The 20985-nt window shown below is 42.3% G+C and overlaps 1 protein-coding gene across 3 annotated transcripts in view; it reads right to left on the bottom strand.

The window, feature by feature from the left end:
* Nucleotides 1-3370: 3370 nt before the first annotated feature.
* The window catches only part of PTPN9 (protein tyrosine phosphatase non-receptor type 9), a 191501-nt gene continuing 173886 nt past the window's right edge, over nt 3371-20985 (bottom strand). For 2 of the 3 annotated variants that reach the window (XM_036349563.1, XM_036349553.1), the window contains 6 exons: nt 19278-19371; nt 9171-9237; nt 6915-6993; nt 5555-5705; nt 4925-5132; nt 3371-4186 (listed from right to left, as the gene is read on the bottom strand). In XM_036349563.1, the coding sequence (XP_036205456.1) occupies nt 3972-4186; nt 4925-5132; nt 5555-5705; nt 6915-6993; nt 9171-9237; nt 19278-19371 (814 nt within the window). In that variant the 3' untranslated portion in view covers nt 3371-3971. The remainder of the gene's footprint in view (nt 4187-4924; nt 5133-5554; nt 5706-6914; nt 6994-9170; nt 9238-19277; nt 19372-20985) is intronic. The other variant, XM_036349572.1, reaches the window with a different exon arrangement.

The raw sequence follows: 20985 nt of genomic DNA on the forward strand, positions 1-20985 counted from the left end.
ACTATGGTAATGGGGCTGTTGATCTCTTTAAGATTTGGAAGACATCAATTTACTAACCTTCCTCAGAGTCAGGGATACGGACAAAGACAGTGCTTCCGATACCTGGCTTATTCTGTCAGTTACTTAATCACGTACTGGGCAGGATCCAGGCATCTGAATCTTTATGGAGCTCTTGCAAGTGATAACTTCGCCAACACTCAGACATGCAAGGAGGAGCTCATGAGTAACCTGAATTTACAGAGCAATGGTTTACAGCCTCTTCAAATTAATGACAGTTCAAGTCTACTTCCTACAGATAGATTCTTTATAATTTAATCCTATTTCCTATACATTTCACCAAAACCCTGCCCTCTCTGATCTCTCAGATTTCAGGTATCTCTGTTCAGCGCTTATGCCTTTTGCCCCCAAGAGAATAAAAGAATCATCCAGAAAATGATCAGTTATTTTCTGGCTTAATTATTTTCTCTACAGTTCAGCTCTAAAGTCAGAAACTCAAGAAAAATTTGTTGGCAGATCAGGAGATGAATCCTTAGAGGGAATCTAGTGTAAGAGTTAACATTAACAGCAGGTACTTTGGAATCAGATGGTCCAGGTTCTTAGTGGCAAACTAATTTTCCTGAACTTCAGTTTTTTTTCTCCTGTCAACACCTACCTCAAAGGTTGTTTTGGCCCTAGCTAGTTTGGCTCAATGGATAGAGCGTCGGCCTGGGTCTGAAGGATCCTGGGTTCAATCCCAGCCAGGGGCGCATGCCTGGGTTGTGGGCTCGATCCCCAGTAGGGGGCATGCGGGAGGCAGCCAATCAATGATTCCCTCTCATCATTGATGTTTCTCTCTCTCTCTCTCTCTCCCTTTCTCTCTGAAATCAATAATATATATATATATATATATATATATATATATATATATATATATTTTTTTTTTTTTTTTTTTAAATTTTAGGGTGAATGAAATAATACCTAGAAAGCACTTTAAACACCTGGACAGTCAAGCACCCAGTAAATGTTAACTGCTATAATTTTTAAGAACACCCCAATATTTGCACACACTCCAGGCCAGAACAGTCCCAACTTGGCAGGCTGTCAATAAGGAGTAGCTCTCTGGCATGGGAAGTAGGCCTGTATGGATAAAGTTTCTTGTTCCATTCTAAGAGAGAGATGCAAGTGACTCAAGATCTTCCCACAAACACGAGTGTACCCATAAGCATGTAGTGTCCCTAGGAAAATCACCCTTTCAGTACTCTACAGACCTAAAGACCCTACACAAGGAGGTCCTATTTGGGAGAATCAGTCACCAACTCTGTCACCCTTCTAGTCTACTACATGCAACATGAGCTGAAGATCAATGACCTGGAATTTTAAGAACTGTTTATGCTCTGAAAGAGAACTACAAAAAAGATGTAGTTTCAAAAGACAAAACACTATATTTTTGAGAAAGCATTACAGTGAAGAGGCCAAAGGCTTTGTAAGCAGACCAACTTCAGCTCTAGTTCTAGAGCAAATCACTATAACCCTCTGGACCTTACCTCCTTCATCTATATAGAAATAGAATGGAGAGAGAATAATCTTTCATTGGATTATTGTAAGGTTTGAATGAGGTAATGAGAAGAAAAGCACCAAGCACAGAGATTGGCACCCCAGAAGCACTCAACTGGTACTGATTCCCTATTTCTGCCCAGAGCTAAGGTCATGGCCTACAGGTATGGCCTACAGCAGTGATGGCGAACCTTTTGAGCTCAGCATGTCAGCATTTTGAAAAACCTTAACTTAACTCTGGTGCCGTGTCACATATAGAAATTTTTTGATATTTGCAACCATAGTAAAACAAAGACTTATATTTTTGATATTTATTTTATATATTTAAATGCCATTTAACAAAGAAAAATCAACCAAAAAAATGAGTTCGTGTGTCACCTCTGACACACGTGTCATAGGTTTGCCATCACTGGCCTACAGGTATGACTCTCAGATATTGAGGCCTTGGGTCCTTCCCTGCCTCTCTATCCCTCCCAGACCAGCTCTTACACCCTTTCCTTACCTTCCCAGCCCCACAATGCTACCAAATTGATGAAGCTAAAAGGATTTGATCATGTCAGTATATTTATATGTAAACACAAAACTATTGGTATAAGATACTGAATATGAACATTTACAATTATTTTCTGAATCTGACTCAATCCATTGACATTAAATACAAAAGGAAAAGATTGTAAAATAAGAACATATACATTCAAGAGCTTATTACAGTATAAAATTATCGAGGTCTGATCAGCTACCAACCTCATCTGTGATGGAGGAAGCTTTAAGGGTTCCTGGGATTTTCTTGGGAATATAGAGCACTGGGGACTCGATTCCATCCCTGACACATCAGGCTAGTAGGCTGGGAGCAGACAGAGATAGGTTGGGTGAATGGGAAGGAAATAGAAATTGCAGGGGCACTGCTATACCCAGCCGGGAGTTAAGATTTTTTCTGTCATAGAGCCCACCCAGCTTGAGCGCCAGGGTCTGGCAGGCTACTAGGCAGAAAGAAATGGTTATTTGAGTGGATAGGACCAAGCTGCATAAGGAAAGGAACATTTTGGTAAAACAAAAAGGGACCCTAGCACAGTCTCCCAGGGGAAGATTCTCATGGTAGTTTTCTTTCTCATGCCTAGGCTCCTTCTCTTTCCTTCTAAGAAATTGCTTTTGGCTCTGGCTGCTCAGTGAGTTCATCTCTACTCCCAGGCTCCAAACCCCGAGGGATAGGAAGAGAAAAGAGAATCACAGTGGAGGTCTATTACCAAAATCAGCAAAGTAAACAGAGGAAACCATTAGGTAAGGGCAATCCATGCTGAATTAAACCAGTGTCACCACAAACCAGTATTTTTGGCTCCAAAAGGTAGCATTCTGGAGTGAGATAAGTCATGACGTAAGGATGAAGGCCTGTGGCAAAAACACGAAGAGTGCCCTAACTGGTTTGGCTCAGTGGATAGAGCGTCAGCCTGCAGACTCAAGGGTCCCAGGTTCGATTCCGGTCAAGGGCATGTACCTTGGTTGCGGGCACATCTCCAGTGGGGAGTGTGCAGGAGGCAGCTGATGGATGTTTCTCTCTCATTGATGTTTCTAACTCTCTATCTCTCTCTCTTCCTCTCTGTAAAAAAATCAATAAAATATATATTTAAAAAAAAAAAAAAAAAACACGAAGAGTAGATGTACCTGTGTCCTCTTCCACCACCCTGTGGTCTGACAACAGGAGACATGATCCCCAACCCCAGCTAGTCCGGGATAAACAGTAGGGCACAAGAAGCAACGAGTCCTAAACTGCAACATGGAGCCCCAGAAACTTTTATAAAGGAGTAACTGTGTGTATATGTATTGATAGAATACCACCATATTGTCAGATACAATATATATTATATACACACGTACATATGGACCCATACACATAAGTGCACATACACACACACACACACACAGAATAACAGAAGAGACTCGAATACACGCTCTAGGTATAAACGTGCTTGGCACTCGGGACGTTCTCTAGAACATATAACTTGGTCAAGCTTTCTGGGAAGGAAGGTGGATGCTCACCAAACCTCCCCATCAAATCCTAGCAATGGGGAAGGAATGGGGAAAGGGACCTCCAGAAGGAGAAGGCATTGGGAAAGGCGGAGGGAGTTTCCTTTCCCACTTACCTTGCTTAGAGCCTCTGGCAAAAATCAATAGCCACAATTTGGTTTTAATAAGGCACAGTTCAATGGCAGGTGCTAGGAATTAAGAACACATTGCTGCTGGCCCTTTCTAGTAACCATTTCACCACATCTACCCAGCCAAAGGGAAAGGCTGCCCTGCACCAGGAGTCTGGAGTACACCGGGAAACACAAGAAAGAGGTTCATCCATGGCTTCAGTGTAACTGATGGCAGCCTACAGGCTCAGCGGTGTCCAGGGAGTTTAAGGAAGAAGGCTGGCTAGCAGGAGGAAGTTCATGGGACAGTTACTGACTCTCCATAGCCAGGATGTTGTGGCTGGATGGCACCATGCCCTCCCTTTCTGCGAACTCCAGGATTGCCTTGTAGCAAAAATAGTACTGCTCAGGGGTCTGGATACTGAAGGCCCTCTGGGTCCTCATGCGGGACACCGTCTGGAACACATTAAGGGTACCAAGCTCCTCCAACTGTGCCAGGCAGATGTCCAGTGAGCAGAAGGTACCTGAAGGAAGAAAGGAAGTAGTCATATCTGACCTACCTCTCTTCTCCCCACCCTTCTACCAAATAACCCAGGGAGGACTAGATTACTGAATTTATAGGTAAGGGGCCTTAGACCTGAAAGGAGTCAAGGAGGAGGCACAGTGAGTGCTGGAAGCCAGAGAAATGAGACGGCATATATATGGAGGTAATAGAAAGGTGGGAAAATGACAATCCTGATAGAACAACAGCCCTCCCACACCTGGGCCCTAATTTTCAGACTCTACAATTTCTCCATAGAGGCCTAACACAAACCTATTCTTCCTGACCTTCTCCTAAAGGGATCTCTGACGAGAAATGCCAGCAGTCCCTTCAATAATCATCCCCTTAAGGCTAAAGTTGCTAACTGGATCCAGAATGGAGAGGTAAAGCAAGGTGGAGACCTCCCCAGGGAGAGAGATGGGAAGGAAGCAACAGCACAGCTGAGCTCTCTGAGACACCCGGGTGACTGATGGGGTCAGAAGATGATCATGCTGATGGATGTATAAAGCATCAACCCCCAGAGGACTTGGCTTGTGAAGTGTATGTTCTGGACACACACTTAGCACTAGGGATACCAAAAATACATTAAAGAAGAATTTTCCATGGCAATTCACCACCACTGGACCAAATTTTCTCAACCTGGCAAGGAAGAGCGTGGTTATCCCTCCCCCACCTTTACTGCCTCCAGAGGCCATTAGAGCTGCATCAGGCGCATCATTACCTGTCCTGCCAATGCCTGCGCTGCAATGGACCACAATGGGTGGTTCAGGGCCCTGCCCTTTGGAGTGTGTGCCCATGCTGCTGACGGCCAACCTCTGCTGGCTCCTGACTGCTCTCAAGAAGTCAATGAGGGAAGCCGCTGAGGAGGGGACACCATAATCGGGCCAGCTCAGGAACTGAAAGTGAGTCACCTGGCGTTTCTGCCGCTCCTTGGATAGAAAAAGAAAAAAAAGTTAGTGAGGTCATTTCTGCTTGCCCTGACTACCTTCAGCTTTTCTAGTTCTTGACATCCTGGGATCTCTACTACCAAGGTTCCTGCCTACCACCCTCAACTTTCTCCACAACTGCTTCTCTACAAACCCAAAGGAAAGATTTAATGTTTGGAAAGGGCAGAATTCCTATTTGTAAGATCCAGATTTCTCCTAAGTTTTATTCCTACGTAATGCCACTGTTGTGTTGCGATAATATGGTTATATTGGCTCTGAATTAAATATCCTGATCCTCTTCCCAGAAAAATGGATGTAACTTATAAGCCCCCTGGAATCCTGCCTATTTCCCTTTGGATATTTTCTTTACAGTAATAGTTCTCCCTTAGCTTCAAAAAAGTGAGAAAATAGAAACCTGGATTTACCTCTGTGTTATGAATTTCTAGCGTTGTTTTCTTATAATGGTTCATGTTCTCCACGCCTAGATTGGTCACTGTGAGGAAGCCAAATCGGATCCGAGAGTCTTTTTCTAAAGGCCAGTACTGGCCACACTTCCTCCTGCCGCCCTCCTCAAAGCTGAAGATACACAGAGCAAGGTAAGCCTTCCACCCTTCCTCTCCACACCATTAACCATGCCCTCCCCAGGGGCAGCAGTATCACCTCTTGCATTGTTTCTAACTTACACCCTTGCTTTTTGGCAGAAAAGAAAGAAAACCTTCATTCTAAACAGACGTAACAACAAAAATTTCTGCATGTACTCATTAAAGCAGATTTTTACTGAGCACCTACTATATCATTTGGCCCCTTTCCTCTGGGTACTCCTCATATATCTGGGATAAATACCGGGTGGACAAAGAAAGACAGTAGATAAAATGTGGTGGGCCAGATTGAACTCTCTGCCTTGTATCTCAGCCACTGTTCATTTTCTTCCCCAATGAGGGCCCTTGAGTGATAGAAGAGTAGGAAAGGCACAGCTCCTAAGATGCCGGCCCTGAGGTTTGTGTAAAGGCCTAAAGTCCACCTCATTACACTTCAGTGGCTCCAAATTACTCCAAGGTTATACTTCTTCCACAACCTCCTCTCCAAATCAAAGGTGGTTGTAACAGTACCATGAGAAAGCAAAATGAGCTAACATTCTCATTAATTTTTTCTCCTCATCTGAAATAGGTTATAATTATCATAATGATAATAGTAATACTAATGAAATAGTAATTCCTAAAGTTTTGGCAGATGTGTACACCAAAATTTCAAAAACACTATTTTCATCAAGAGCTTCCTGCCTACATGAGCAGAAAATTGTCAAAGTAGCAGGGGAAGGGAGAGCAAAGGGGAACCGGCAATTCAGACACCACACTTCGCATGTCACTGTCTGACTTTTTAAGTATAATTTAAATGGAGTGACAGTCACTGCCCTTCATATTATTTTTTTATACAGGTGCCCTTTGGAAGTATTCAAAGTGAATTGTCCCATGTTTCCTAAACTTCCTTTAGTGGATAAGACCAGGATAGGCTGTAACTGGCACAGGGTCAATAGAGCCATGGATTAAAACTTTGACAAGTTAGATCTATCAATCTCCACCGTACCCTGACTGTTAACTTTGGATCAGCTAAAAAAAAAGAAAAAAGAAAAAAAAAGCTATGACATCTCAAACTCTTGGCCATGGCTTTCGTAATCCTCATTGTGTTTAAAAGCTAAATGCCTCTTTGCAATCACCCATGATGCTTGGGGAGGCAGGGGTGGGGAGAGGGGCCAGAGAGCAGTGGGAAGAAAAGTGATAAACTTACCGAGTGGTCATGACAATCACCAAAACTTTTTGCTCCCATACCATGAGCCAAAAATCACGGTAAGTGTTCTCCAAAGGGCCTGGAATGAAAGGAGAAGACAAGGTATGAGTGTGTTAACGCACATCTGAATGTTAACAAGGTCCCCAGGTAGGTTACAGTCTGAGAAGCACTGTTACTGACCTTCTCAGAGTCTTATGACCAGGGCTTCAACTATCATATCCAGACTGACAGTGTCAACTGTGTACAACAAGGCTGTAGCTGTTTTATTTAATCTAAGCCTTATAATCAATCACCAGTTGCCAAGTGAACTGTCCCCTTCCATGTCCCACCATCTCCTCAGACTCAACATATTTGCAATTCAGCTTCCTCCTTCAAAACTAGCTTTCTCTCTACACTTTCCCATCTCTATTTACAGTACTGGCATTCTTCAATCACCCAGTCTTAAAAAGTTGAAGTCAATTCTGACCCATTTTTCCCAAAATTGTTCTTTAAAAATGTATTGATTTGCGGGGGTGGGGGGTGGGGTGAAGGGGAAGAGAGAAAGAGAGAGGGGGGGCGGGGGAACACAATGATTTGTTATTCTGCTTATTTATGCATTCATTGGTTGAGTCTTGTATGTGCGCTGGCGGGGGATCAAATCTACAATGTTGGCATATTGGGGTGACACTCTAACTAACTGTGCTACCCATTTTGGCCAGGGCCTTTACCCACTTTCTTTTTTTTTTCTTTTTAAATATATTTTATTGATTTTTTACAGAGAGGAAGGGAGAGAGATAGAGAGTCAGAAACATCGATGAGAGAGAAACATTGATCAGCTGCCTCCTGCACATCTCCTACTGAAGATGTGCCCGCAACCCAGGTACATGCCCTTGACCGGAATCGAACCTGGGACCTTTCAGTCCGCAGGCTGACGCTCTATCCACTGAGCCAAACCGGTTTTGGCACCCCACTTTCTTTTATCTACCAAATCCTTGAGATTTTTTGCCTTTGAATTGTTTTTGGTTTTTGTCCCCATCCTGATCTCTCTACTCAATTTCACTGCTATGAGGACCAACCATATAATCTTTTGTCTGAGTTACTGTACTTCCATCTTGGTTTACTTTCCTGAACAGGACTCTCTCTTCCAATCTATTCTGGATACTCCTGCCCGTTTAATCTTTCTAAAAAATTGCTTCATCACAGTATAGACACATTATGCTCACTTCTGCCTCTATTCCCATGCTCAAGCCATCTCTCTCATCTCCAAGGCTGTTCACTTTCCACCCATTTTCAAGTGCTGCCTCTCCCTTGCAGCTTTCTCTGACCACCACACTCCTTGCAGGACTTCCTCTTGTCTCAGATATTGATGGCACAGCTAGATCAAAACAGCTTAACCATTTAACGTATATGGTCTCACACCAGTCATTTTACTTTGTGAGAATTAATCACATCTCAGCAAACATGGTGCTAAGGGCAAGGGCCATGCCATCAAGTTATCCTTCTGTCTTACAACCTGCACGAGATGGGCATTCAGAGGGAACTTTGAAGATACTTGTGGGCCAACAACTCCCTTTCAATCAAAGAAGTAACAACTCAGGGTAGTTCCTTGTACTTTCCTAGTGCTTTTTCCTCTTCTGGTTTCAGGGAAACACAAGGGTTGATTTTATCCTGGAAGTTTTCTGGTTTCACTACCATTTTTGCTAACCTTTTTAGCAAGCACCAACATTGTATGACACTAGAATTTCTGCTGTGCAGAAGTGGACACTGTGAAGTCTTGAAAACAAACTAAATGTCTAACAAAAGAGGATTAAAGTATTGCATATCCCTAATTTAAACAATCCATACGGTAATATAAGATCTGTATCTTCTGCTCTGGAAAGGTGTGCACATGATATCAAGTGAAAAAAGAGATAATGTATAAAAAGAGTCCATTTTGTTAGATATTTTATATGTCTATACCTATTTATATGCATAGAAAAAGGTTTAGAAGGAGATGCTGAAAAATGTTAACATTATCTATGGGTCTCAGGGTTATGAGTGATTTTCATCTTCAATTTCCGATTAATCTCTATGCAATGAGTTTCCAGGCAGATATGTATAAATTCTGCACCTCTTATCTGCCTTCTTCAATAACCCCCAATCTTAATGAAAAACCAAGATCTAGTGGCCACAACATTACAGAAAGTAACCATTCCTTTAAAAATTACGCTATCATCTGGTGCAAAGAATCACAGGTAGATGACTCAAAACCAATTTGTGAGGGGTGGACTAACTTACCTTGTGTACCAATGTAAGCATTCTTCTGCTTATAGCCATCCATGAAACTGGCATTGATGTAATCTGTCTAATGATAAAAAGGAAACATCATTGCAGCTGTGTGGAATATACCATTTGGGTGGGAAAATAATGTACTAGTAGGTAAATAAAACCGAGGGTATGGCTATTCTCTTCTTGTCAGGAAAAAAAAAAAAAAAAAGAGAGAAGCAAAAAGGCCAATTCAATTCAGAACCTCACTTCCACAAATATTGCTGGAACAACTGGATATCTACATGCAGAAAAAGAAAAAAACCAAGCTGAATCCTTCCTCACACCATACACAAAAACTAACTCAAAATGGATCACAGACCCATTTTATAGCTAAAACTATAAAAGTCCTAGAACAGCAGTTCTCAACCTGTGGGTCACGACCCCTTTGGGGGTCGAATGACTCTTTCACAGGGGTTGCCTAAGACCATCGGAAAATACATATATAATTACATATTGTTTTTGTGATTAATCACTATGCTTTAATTATGTTCAATTTGTAACAATGAAACTGGGAGTCACCACAACATGAGGAACTGTATTAAAGGATCACGGCATTAGGAAGGTTGAGAACCACTGTCCTAGAACAAACTATAGGATTAAATCTTTTTGACATTAGGTTAGACATAGCCCTCTTAGATATGACACATAAAATCACAAGCAGCAGCCTGGCCAGCAGTGGTTGAGCGTCGACCTATGAACCAAGCACATGCCCAGGTTGCAGGCTCGATCCCCAGTAGGGCACGTGCAGGAGGCAGCTGATCAATGATTTTCACTCATCATTGATGTTTCTATCGCTCTGTCCCTCTCCCTTTCTCTCCAAAACAATAAATATCTATATTTTAAAAATCATAAGCAACAAAAGAAAAAACAGATAAATTCAACTGCATTAAAATTGAAAACTTTTGTGCTTCAAATGATACCATCAAGAAAGTGAAAACAAAATAACAACAACAAAAAAATCCCACAGACTGCATATATTTGAAAAGAGATTTACACCTAGAATATATAAAGAATTCTCGAGATCCATAAGGGACGCACTCAGGGAGCAGACTCAGTGAGCACCAAAGCCCCACTGAAGCAAGTCTTGCCCCAGAAGGGTGTCTTCAGCACAGAAGGTCTCCCACTTTAGACACAGCTGATTCTCACAGCCAATTGGCCTGGAGGTCAATTCCTCCCAGTGATTCTACAACAACCAAGGCACCAAGAGTGCACCAAGAGTGTCCACCCCAGGTAACTGGGGAGGCTGAGCTACTGGGCCCTACAGGTTACCTGGCGCACAGGGCCACTCTATCAACACAGGGAAGCTGCCAAAATGCGGAGACAAAGAAACAGGTCACAAATGGCAGAAATGGAGGAAAGCAAACGATTGGATATAGAGTTTAAGGCCACGGTTATAAGGTTTTTCAAGAATTTTATGGAAACCGCCGATAAATTTAATGAATCCCTCAATAAGTATAGGGAGACCATGGAGGACATGAAAAAGGACCAACTAGAAATTAAGCATACACTGACTGAAATAAAGAATAATTTACAGAGATCCAGCAGCAGAAAAGAGGATCCCAAGAATCAAGTCAAAGATTTGAAATACAAAGAAACAAAAAATACCCAACCGAAAAAGAAAAAAGAAAAGAGATTCCAAAAATATGAAGATAGTGTAAGGAACCTCTGGGACAACTTCAAGCGTACCAACATCAGAATTATAGGGGTACCAGAAGGAGAGAGAGGGCAAGATATTGAAAACCTTTTTGAAGAAATAATGACAGAAAACTTCCCCTACCTGGTGAAAGAAATGGACTTACAAGTCCAGGAAGCGCAGAGAACCCCAAACAAAAGGAATCCAAGGAGGACCACACCAAGACACATCATAATTAAAATGCCAAGAGCAAAAGATAAAGAGAGAATCTTAAAAGCAGCAAGAGAAAGACAGTCAGTTACCTACAAGGGAGTACCCATACGACTGTCAGCTGATTTCTCAACAGAAACCATGCAGGCCAGAAGAGACTGGCAAGAAATATTCAAAGTGATGAATAGCAAGAACCTGCAACCAAGATTACTTTATCCAGCAAAGCTATCATTCAGAATAGAAGGTCAGATAAAGAGCTTCACGGATAAGAAAAAGCTAAAGGAGTTCATCACCACCAAACCAGCATTATATGAAATGCTGAAAGGTATTCTTTAAGAAGAGGAAGAAGAAAAAGGAACTCGTACCATTTGCCACAGCATGGATGGAACTTGAGAGCGGATAAATACCACAGGATCTCACTCATTTGTGGAATATAATGAACAACATAAGCTGATGAACAAGGACTGATCCAGAGACGGAGAGGCATTGATTGGACTGTCGGGACTCGGAGGGAAGGTAGGGGAGGGTGGGGGTAAGGGGGAAAGATCAACCAAAGGACTTATATGCAAGCATATAGGCCTAATCAATGGACATGGACAACGGGGGGGTGAGGGCATGAGTGGGGTGGGGGGTGGGGGTAGAGGGTAACGTGGGGACAAGGACACATATGTAATATTTTAATCAATAAAAAAATATATTAAAAAAAAAAAAGAAAAGAAAACATGCAAAAAAAAAAAGAATTCTCACAAATCAATAGTAAAAAGACAACCCAATTTTATTTTAATTTTTTAAAATTGATTTTAGAGAGGGAGACAGGAAGAGAGAGAGAGAAATATCGACATGAGAGAGACACATCTATCAGTTGCTTCCTGAACATGCCCCAAACAGGGATGAAACCCCAAACCTGCTACCATCAAGTGCACAGGATGACACTACAACCAATGGAGCCACATCGCCAGGGCAAAGACAACCCAACTTTAAAATGGGCAGAATAACTATTTCTCCTAAGAAGATGTACAAGTTAAAATCATAATGAAATACCATTTCACACCCACTAAGATGAATATAGGTAAGAGATAATAAATGTTGGCAAAAATGTGGAGAAATTAAGACCCTCATTCTTTGCTAGTAGTAATGTAAAATGTTGTAGTCACTTTGGAAAAGAGTCTGGCAGTTCCTCACAATTCTACTTAGAAAAATGGAGTTTCTTTTTCAGGTGATTAAAAAGTTGATTGTGGCCCTAACCAGTTTGGCTTAGTGGATAGAGCATCAGCCTGCAGACTCAAGGGTCCCAGGTTCGATTCTGCTCAAGGGCATGTACCTTGGTTGCGGGCACATCCCCAGTAGAGCGTGTGTAGCAGGCAGCTGATCGATGTTTCTCTCTCATTGATGTTTCTAACTCTCTATTTTTCTCCCTTCCTCTCTGTAAAAAATCAATAAAAAAAAATATATCTATATATATTTTTTAAAAAAGTTGATTGTGGTATTGGCTGCACAATTCTGTGAATACATTTTTTAAAACTATTGAATTAGAAAGAAGAAACCAAGATGGAAGCATAGGTAAACATTGGAAATTGCTGCCTCGCACAATCACTTCAAATATACAACTAGAGAACCAAGATGGCGGCATAGGTTAATGCCGGAGTTTGCTGCCTTGAACAACTACTTCAAAAGTGAAACTAAAAAACTGAACGGACATCACCCAGAACCACAGGAACGCTGGCTGAGTGGAAGTCCTACAACTAGGAGGAAAGAGAAACGCATATGGACACTCAGAGGAGGCGCAGTGCTGAAGTCAAATTCTGAAGTGCGGAGTGCGCGGAGCGGGCTGGCGGCGGAGGGCGCGGTTGGCGTTTTCAATCGGGAGGGAGTCGCAGACTCTGAGCTCCAGATACAGGCGAGTCTTTAGGGACCCAGACTCAAACGGGAGAAGCGGGACTGTCTGGCTTCGGTCAGAGCGAGTGCAGCTTTCTCTCCGAGGTTTGCAGCGGGTGCTGGGACTCAGAGAGGCAGAGCCCCTGGGGACAGGACAGAGAGCCGCCATAACTGCTCTCTCCGGCCCACCCTGTTGATCCTGTGCGACCCGCCCCGCCCAAGCCCTGCACACAGGCATTTGCCGGATAGCCTCAGGCAAACGCCAGATTAGCACCTCCCTAGAGGACAGAAGTTCTCTCACTGCAGACACAGCTGATTCTCATAGCCACTTGGCCTAGAGGTCAAACCCTCCCTGGTATTAGCTCCAACAATCAAGGTTTAACTATAAGACTGCGCACAAAGACCACTAGGGGGTGCACCAAGGAAGCATAACAAAATGCGGAGACAAAGAAACAGGACAAAATTGTCAATGGAAGATATAGAGTTCAGAACCACACTTTTAAGGTCTCTCAAGAACTGTCTAGAAGCCGCCGATAAACTTAATGAGATCTACAAGAAAACTAATGAGACCCTCGATGTTATATTGGGGAACCAACTAGAAATTAAGCATACATGGACTGAAATAACGAATATTATACAGACTCCCGACAGCAGACCAGAGGAGCGCAAGAATCAAGTCAATGATTTGAAATGTGAAGAAGCAAAAAACACCCAACTGGAAAAGCAAAATGAGAAAAGAATCCAAAAATGCGAAGATAGTGTAAGGAGCCTCTGGGACAGCTTCAAGTGTACCAACATCAGAATTATAGGGGTGCCAGAAGATGAGAGAAAGCAAGATATTGAAAACCTATTTGAAGAAATAATGACAGAAAACTTCCCCCACCTGGTGAAAGAAATAGACTTACAGGTCCAAGAAGCGCGGAGAACCCCAAACAAAAGGAATCCAAAGAGGACCACACCAAGACACATCATAATTAAAATGCCAAGAGCAAAAGATAAAGAGAGAATCTTAAAAACAGCAAGAGAAAGAAACTCAGTTACCTACAAGGGAATACCCATACGACTATCAGCTGATTTCTCAACAGAAACTTTGCAGGCCAGAAGGGAGTGGCAAGAAATATTCAAAGTGATGAATAGCAAGAACCTACAACCAAGATTACTTTATCCAGCAAAGCTATCATTCAGAATTGAAGGTCAGATAAAGAGCTTCACAGATAAGGAAAAGCTAAAGGAGTTCATCACCACCAAACCAGGATTATATGAAATGCTGAAAGGTATCCTTTAAGAAGAGGAAGAGGAAGAAAAAGGTAAAGATACAAATTATGAACAACAAATATGCATCTATCAACAAGTGAATCTAAGAATCAAGTGAATAAATAATCTGATGAACAGAATGAACTGTTGATTATAATAGAATCAGGGACATAGAAAGGGAATGGACTGACTATTCTTGGGGGGGGAAGGGGTGTGGGAGATGCGGGAAGAGACTGGACAAAAATCGTGCACCTATGGATGAGGACAGTGAGTGGGGAGTGAGGGCGGAGGGTGGGGCGGGAACTGGGCGGAGGGGAGTTATGGGGGGGAAAAAAGAGGAACAAATGTAATAATCTGAACAATAAAGATTTAATTAAAAAAAAAAAAGGAAAAAAAATCATACTTCAAGCAACTAATGCCAAGAGACAGTCACTTTTTACTTTTGTAACTTCTTTCCTTTTGAACTGAAAATAAAAATTTTCTGTGACAAAAATTAAAACAAACAAACAAACAAAGAAACAAAAACAAATATACAACTAAAAGACAAAACAGACATCATCCAGAAACACAGGAAGGCTGGCTGAGTGGAAATTCTAGAACTAGAAGGAAAGAGAAAAGCACACTGAGACTCAGAGGAGGTGAGGAAGTAAAGTACAGAGGTACGGAGGCACACATGGAAAGGGCTGGCAACTGAGGACGCAGTTGTCTTTTTCAATTGAGAGGGTGTCTCAAGCTCCCGACTGCTCTGAACTCCAGTTCCAGTTCTGAGTCTTTGGGGACCCAGACTCATACGGGGAGAAACTGGACTGTCTGGCATCGGTCGGAACTTGAGGGCGGCTTTCTCTCAGAGGTGCTTGCAGCAATTACCGGGACACTGAGAAGTGGGGCCTCTTAGGGCAGGACTGAGGAGCAGCCATAGCTGTTTGCTCCGCCCTGTTGATTCCCTGAGACCCTGCCCCACCCTAGCTGTGCTCAGAGGCTTTTGCATATGAAGGGTCTGGCCCTTTGCAATCTAAAATTACCTAACAAGCTGCAGCTGGGTCAGAGATACCCAGAACATCCAAAAGAAGGCCCAAGGCCCCACAGCAGCTTGCATTGCTTCATAGCTGGGCCTCATCTAGGCACCTCCAAACCCCAAACAAAGAAGAGGAATCTGCAATCTGCAGATCTCTCCATAGCTCCTGCTGGGTAGCCTCAGGCAGAGGCTAAATTAGCATCTCCTTAGAGATCCAAGAGCCAGTATACCCAGTGGTCAGAGTGGGACCATCCAGATTACAACTCCTCAGATCCATAAGGGACACACTCAGGGGGCAGACTCAGTGAGCACCAAAGCCCCACTGAAGCAAGTCTTGCCCCAGAAGGGTGTCTCCAGCATAGAAGTTCTCCCACTGCAGACACAGCTGATTCTCACAGCCAATTGGCCTGGAGGTCAATTCCTCCCAGTGATACCTACAACAATCAAGGCTTAACTACAACAAGACTGTGCACACAGCCCACAAAGGGGTGCAATAAGAGTGTCCACCTCAGATAATTGGGGAGGCTGAGCCACTGGGCCCTATAGGACACCTAGCAAAGAAAGCCACTCTATCAACACAGGGAAGCATAAAAAATGCAAATCAGAATTAAAATGCCAAGAGCAAAAGACAAAGAGAGAATCTTAAAAGCAGCAAGAGAAAAAAACTCAGTTACATACAAGGGAGTACCCATACGACTGTCAGCTGATTTCTCAACAGAAACTTTGCAGGCCAGAAGGGAGTGGCAAGAAATATTCAAAGTGATGAATAGCAAGAACCTACAACCAAGATTACTTTATCCAGCAAAGCTATCATTCAGAATTGAAGGTCAGATAAAGAGCTTCACAGATAAGAAAAAGCTAAAGGAGTTCATCACCACCAAACCAGTATTATATGAAATGCTGAAAGGTATCCTTTAAGAAGAGGAAGAGGAAGAAAAAGGTAAAGATACAAATTAGGAACAACAAATACACATCTATCAACAAGTGAATCTAAGAATCAAGTGAATAAATAATCTGATGAACAGAATGAACTGTTGATTATAATAGAATCAGGGACATAGAAAGGGAATGGACTGACTATTCCTGGGGGGGAAAGGGGTGTGGGAGATGCGGGAAGAGACTGGACAAAAATCGTGCACCTATGGATGAGGACAGTGGGTGGGGAGTGAGGGCGGAGGGTGGGGCAGGAACTGGGAGGAGGGGAGTTATGGGGGGGAAAAAAAAGAGGAACAAATGTAATAATCTGAACAATAAAGATTTAATTAAAAAAAAAAAAAAAAATAAAAAAAGATAAAAAAAAAAAAAAAAAAAAAAATGCCAAGAGCAAAAGACAAAGAGAGAATCTTAAAAGCAGCAAGAGAAAAAAACTCAGTTACATACAAGGGAGTACCCATACGACTGTCAGCTGATTTCTCAACAGAAACTTTGCAGGCCAGAAGGGAGTGGCAAGAAATATTCAAAGTGATGAATAACAAGAACCTACAACCAAGATTACTTTATCCAGCAAAGCTATCATTCAGAATTGAAGGTCAGATAAAGAGCTTCACAGATAAGAAAAAGCTAAAGGAGTTCATCACCACCAAACCAGTATTATATGAAATGCTGAAAGGTATCCTTTAAGAAGAGGAAGAGGAAGAAAAAGGTAAAGATACAAATTAGGAACAACAAATACACATCTATCAACAAGTGAATCTAAAAATCAAGTGAATAAATAATCTGATGAACAGAATAAACTGGTGAATATAACAGAATCAGAGGCATAGAAAGGGAGTGGACTGACTATTCTCAGGGGGGAAAGGGGTGTGGGGGATACGGGAAGACACTGGACAAAAATCGTACACCTATGAATGAGGACAGTGTGGGGGGGGGGGGGGGAAGGGGGTGGGAACCGGGTGGAGGAGAACTATGAGAGGGGAAAAAAGAGGAACAAGTGTAATAATCTGAACAATAAAGATTTAATAAAAAAAAAAATCAATGAAAAATAAAATAATAAAAAAATAAAAACAAAAAAATAAACTATTAAATTATACACTTTAAATGGATAAATTGTATGGTATGTCAATTATATACCAAGAAAGCTGTTATTAAAAAGAAAAAAAAGAAGTAAAGGAATCCAGTAACACTTGCAGGGCTATAGCTCAGAACCAAAAAGGAGGCAAGCCAAGCACCTGAGCAGGACATCCTGTCAATGCTGCCACACATAAAAGGCAAAGTGTGACTGAAAAAGGAAGAAAGCTATACCTCATATACCTCAAAGCTATCACATCAGCAGCATGGGACTCATACCCAGGCTCCATTATTACCTGATTATTCAATAGAAACTATGACTAATAGCTTTACAATTTCAGGAGCAAATCTGGTGAACAATTCACCTGACTCCTCCATTTACTGTGGAAATAAAGCCTCTGTCATTGTTTATAGTAATGAAAGGGATTATAACTCAAGTGATGATCTTCAAATTAATTACAGGATAACTAGAATAGTCTTATGATACACTGAGATTCACTCATTCCTTCACAAATAATTTACGGAACGTCTGGTATGTACCAGGCACTGTTCTAAATATTGGAGACAGAGCACTCAATAAGACATAAATATAGCTATCTCTGACTCCAGAGCCACAACTTAGCCCTTATATTCTGCTTGTTCATAGCATATACTGTGATAATCTCAACAATACTGATGAATTTGCCCTCAGTCAGCCAGGTTCTTACCTAATGCTCCTGCAAGAAAACCTTCTGTAAGGGTCCTAGACTGGAATTTAGTTTATGTGCTTAAAACATTAAGGTTACAATATCCATGCACTACATACAAGGCAATGATTTTCCAAAAACTTTTCCCCTAGAAAAAGAAGGGATATAACAATTCCCTATAATGTGTGTCATGTTAAAGTTAAGGGTACTATTTAAATTCCTTTACTTGAAACCTCAACCAATGCTTTTTTTTTTTTTTTAAATGTGTATAGAAGCCACCAGACAAAACTGGTATAAAAGAAGGGAAAAGAAAAAAATGTAATACTTTTTTAGTCATTGACCTCAAAATTGTAAGTGCTGAATGTTGCTGTAAACAAATGATATTAAGGAGGACTTTAAAAAGGAGTAAGTGGCCCAGCCAGTGTGGCTCAGTGGTTGAGCATCGACTTATGAACCAAGAGGTCATACTTGGGTTCCTGGTCAGGGCACATGCCCAGATTTCAGGCTCAATCCCCAGTAGGGGGCACGCAGGAGGAAGTCGATCAATGATTCCCTGTCATCATTGATGTTCCTATGTTTCTCTCCCTCTCCCTTCCTCTCTGAAATCAACAAAAATATTTTTTAGAAAAAGGAGTAAGTGAATGATTATGCTATAGACAATGCATGAGGTAAGGATGAATGAAAAAAAAACTGTGCTAATGTTAAGCTAATAGATTTTTCTAGTTTAGAATAAGCTTTCCAGTGACATCATCATTTACTTAAAAGGAAATAAAAATGATGTGCTCTAGAAAACTGTTATATTAACTCAAAAAGTAGATCCAAATGAGGACAAAACACTGATGTTAAATGTTTGAACATTTTCACTAAATATCTCTACTAATGCATTATATGTGATTAAAAAATATATATCTATTGATTTAAGAGAGAGGAAGGGAGAGGGAGAGAGAGAGAGAGATAGAAACATTGATGAAAGAGAAACATCGATCAGCTGCCTCTTGCACACCCCACAATGGGGATCGAGCCAACAACCCAGGCATGTGCCCTGACCAGGAATCGAACCAGTGACCTCCTAGTGCATGGGATGATGCTCAACCACCTTAGCCACAACCAGCCAGGGCAATAATTGAACATTTATCAGGCACCTACAATATATCAGACCTTGTACTATCAGTATTTACATAAAGTATGTCATTTAATCTCCACTTACTACTATGAGATGGACATATAGGGACTTGTCTGTGGTAACAATAGACCAGTATGTAGCAATATTAAAACTCAAACAGTATCTTTCTGACTTAGAATCCATGTTCTTTCAACTATAGTATTAGTAAGCTTCACTTTGTAAGAGACTTAAATTTCCCTCAGTACTCCTGAAAAGATGGAATTTATCTGTCTACCTGAGTGTGGCCACTTCGTTTTATCAGTTTTACTCTTGTTTGGTCCAGGCAGGGTACATCCCCATAGCGGTTCTTCTCTAGGTTTCCTGGAGACCTGAAGAAAATGAAATAAACAAGCAAAATAAAGAAAAAAAAAAGTGGGGGTAGTATGTATGTGTACGTACAAAGCCTGGCAGTGCTAAGGTGGGTGTCAGTTACTGTCGAGGGCAGGTATATTGAGCTTTTCATGATCTAGTCTATATAATTCCATATCATTTAATATTTTAATAATAAGTAAGTACTATAGAAATATTTCCATTCAAAAAAGAGAAGTAGAGGTACAACACCAAAAAAATCTAGCTGAAAATAAAATTTTCTACTACTCATTTCCAAAAAGATTTTCAAAATAAATCTCTTAAGTTCCAGTTTAACAAGGTAGGTTGATAACATGCTTGACGCCAGTCCCTCCAGCAGCCTCATTAAAATAAAAAGGAGCCCCTTCAGTTGTGGCTCCGTGTTTGAGCATTAACCTAGGAACCAAGAGGTCACAGTCCAATTCCTGTTTGGGGCACAAGCCAGGGTTGTGGGCTCAGTCCTCACTGGGGGGTGTTCCTCCCTCAGCCATGTTTCTATCTCTCTATCCCTCTCCCTTCCCCTCTCTCTCTCTAAAATTCTATATAATAAAAGCCTAATATGCTAAGTGTCCAGTCGTTCCATCGTCCATTCAACCAAAGTGTAATATGCTAATGATATGCTAAGGCCGCTCAACCACTCACTATGACGTGCACTGACTACCAGGAGGCAGACACTCTGACCAGTAGGTTAGCTTGCTGCTGGAGTCTGGCTGATCGGGATTGAGCGAGACAGGCTGGACACACCTTGAAGCCTTCCTGCAATCCCTTCCTGGCTGGCCAACCTCCTGCATCCCTCCCTGGCCCTGATCGTGCACAGGTCCCCTGGCTTGGGCTGTGCCCTCTCGCAATCCGGGACCCCTTGGGGGATGTCAGAGAGCCAGTTTCGGCCGAACCGGGAAGCCAGGCTGAGGGACCCCTCTGGTGCACGAATTCGTGCACCAGACCTCTAGTAAAAAATAATCCTATATACTAAAAGAGAAACATGGTAATTAGCATACGACTGCTACCCTTCCCATTGGCTAATCAGGGCAATATGCAAATTAACTGCCAGGCAAGATGGCGACCGGCAGCCAGGCAGCTTAAAGTGAACATGAGGCCTGCTTGCTTCAGTGACGGAGGACTCCAATGTTCCCCGCCTGCCGCTGCAGGCCTCTGAGTGGCAACTCTAAGCAACTATGTTACAAATATAGAAGCTAAACAAAACCCCAGAAACCTGCTTTAGTCCATGGGGCTTCAGCCAGCAGGATCGCAACATTGTTTCAAATACAGAAGGTAAACAAAGGCCAGAAACCTGCTTTCAGCAGCGGAGGCCTAAGAGCTGGAGACAAACCTCAAAGCTAAAGCTGGCCCAGAATAAGAAAAAAAGGAGCGGTTGGGAGCTTCAGTCACTCGCCAGCCTGAAAACAGTCCTCAGCCCCTCACCCAGACTGGCCAGGCACCCCAGTGGGGACCCCCACCCTGAAGGGTGTGTGACCAGCTGCAAACAGCCATCATCCCCTCACCCAGGCTGGCCAGGCACCCCAGTGGGGACCCCCACCCTAATCCAGGACACCCTTCAGGGCAAACCAGCCGGCCCCAACCCGTGCACCAGGCCT

This window comes from Myotis myotis, unplaced genomic scaffold (assembly GCF_014108235.1).
Source record: "Myotis myotis isolate mMyoMyo1 unplaced genomic scaffold, mMyoMyo1.p scaffold_m19_p_1, whole genome shotgun sequence".
Taxonomy (NCBI): domain Eukaryota; kingdom Metazoa; phylum Chordata; class Mammalia; order Chiroptera; family Vespertilionidae; genus Myotis; species Myotis myotis.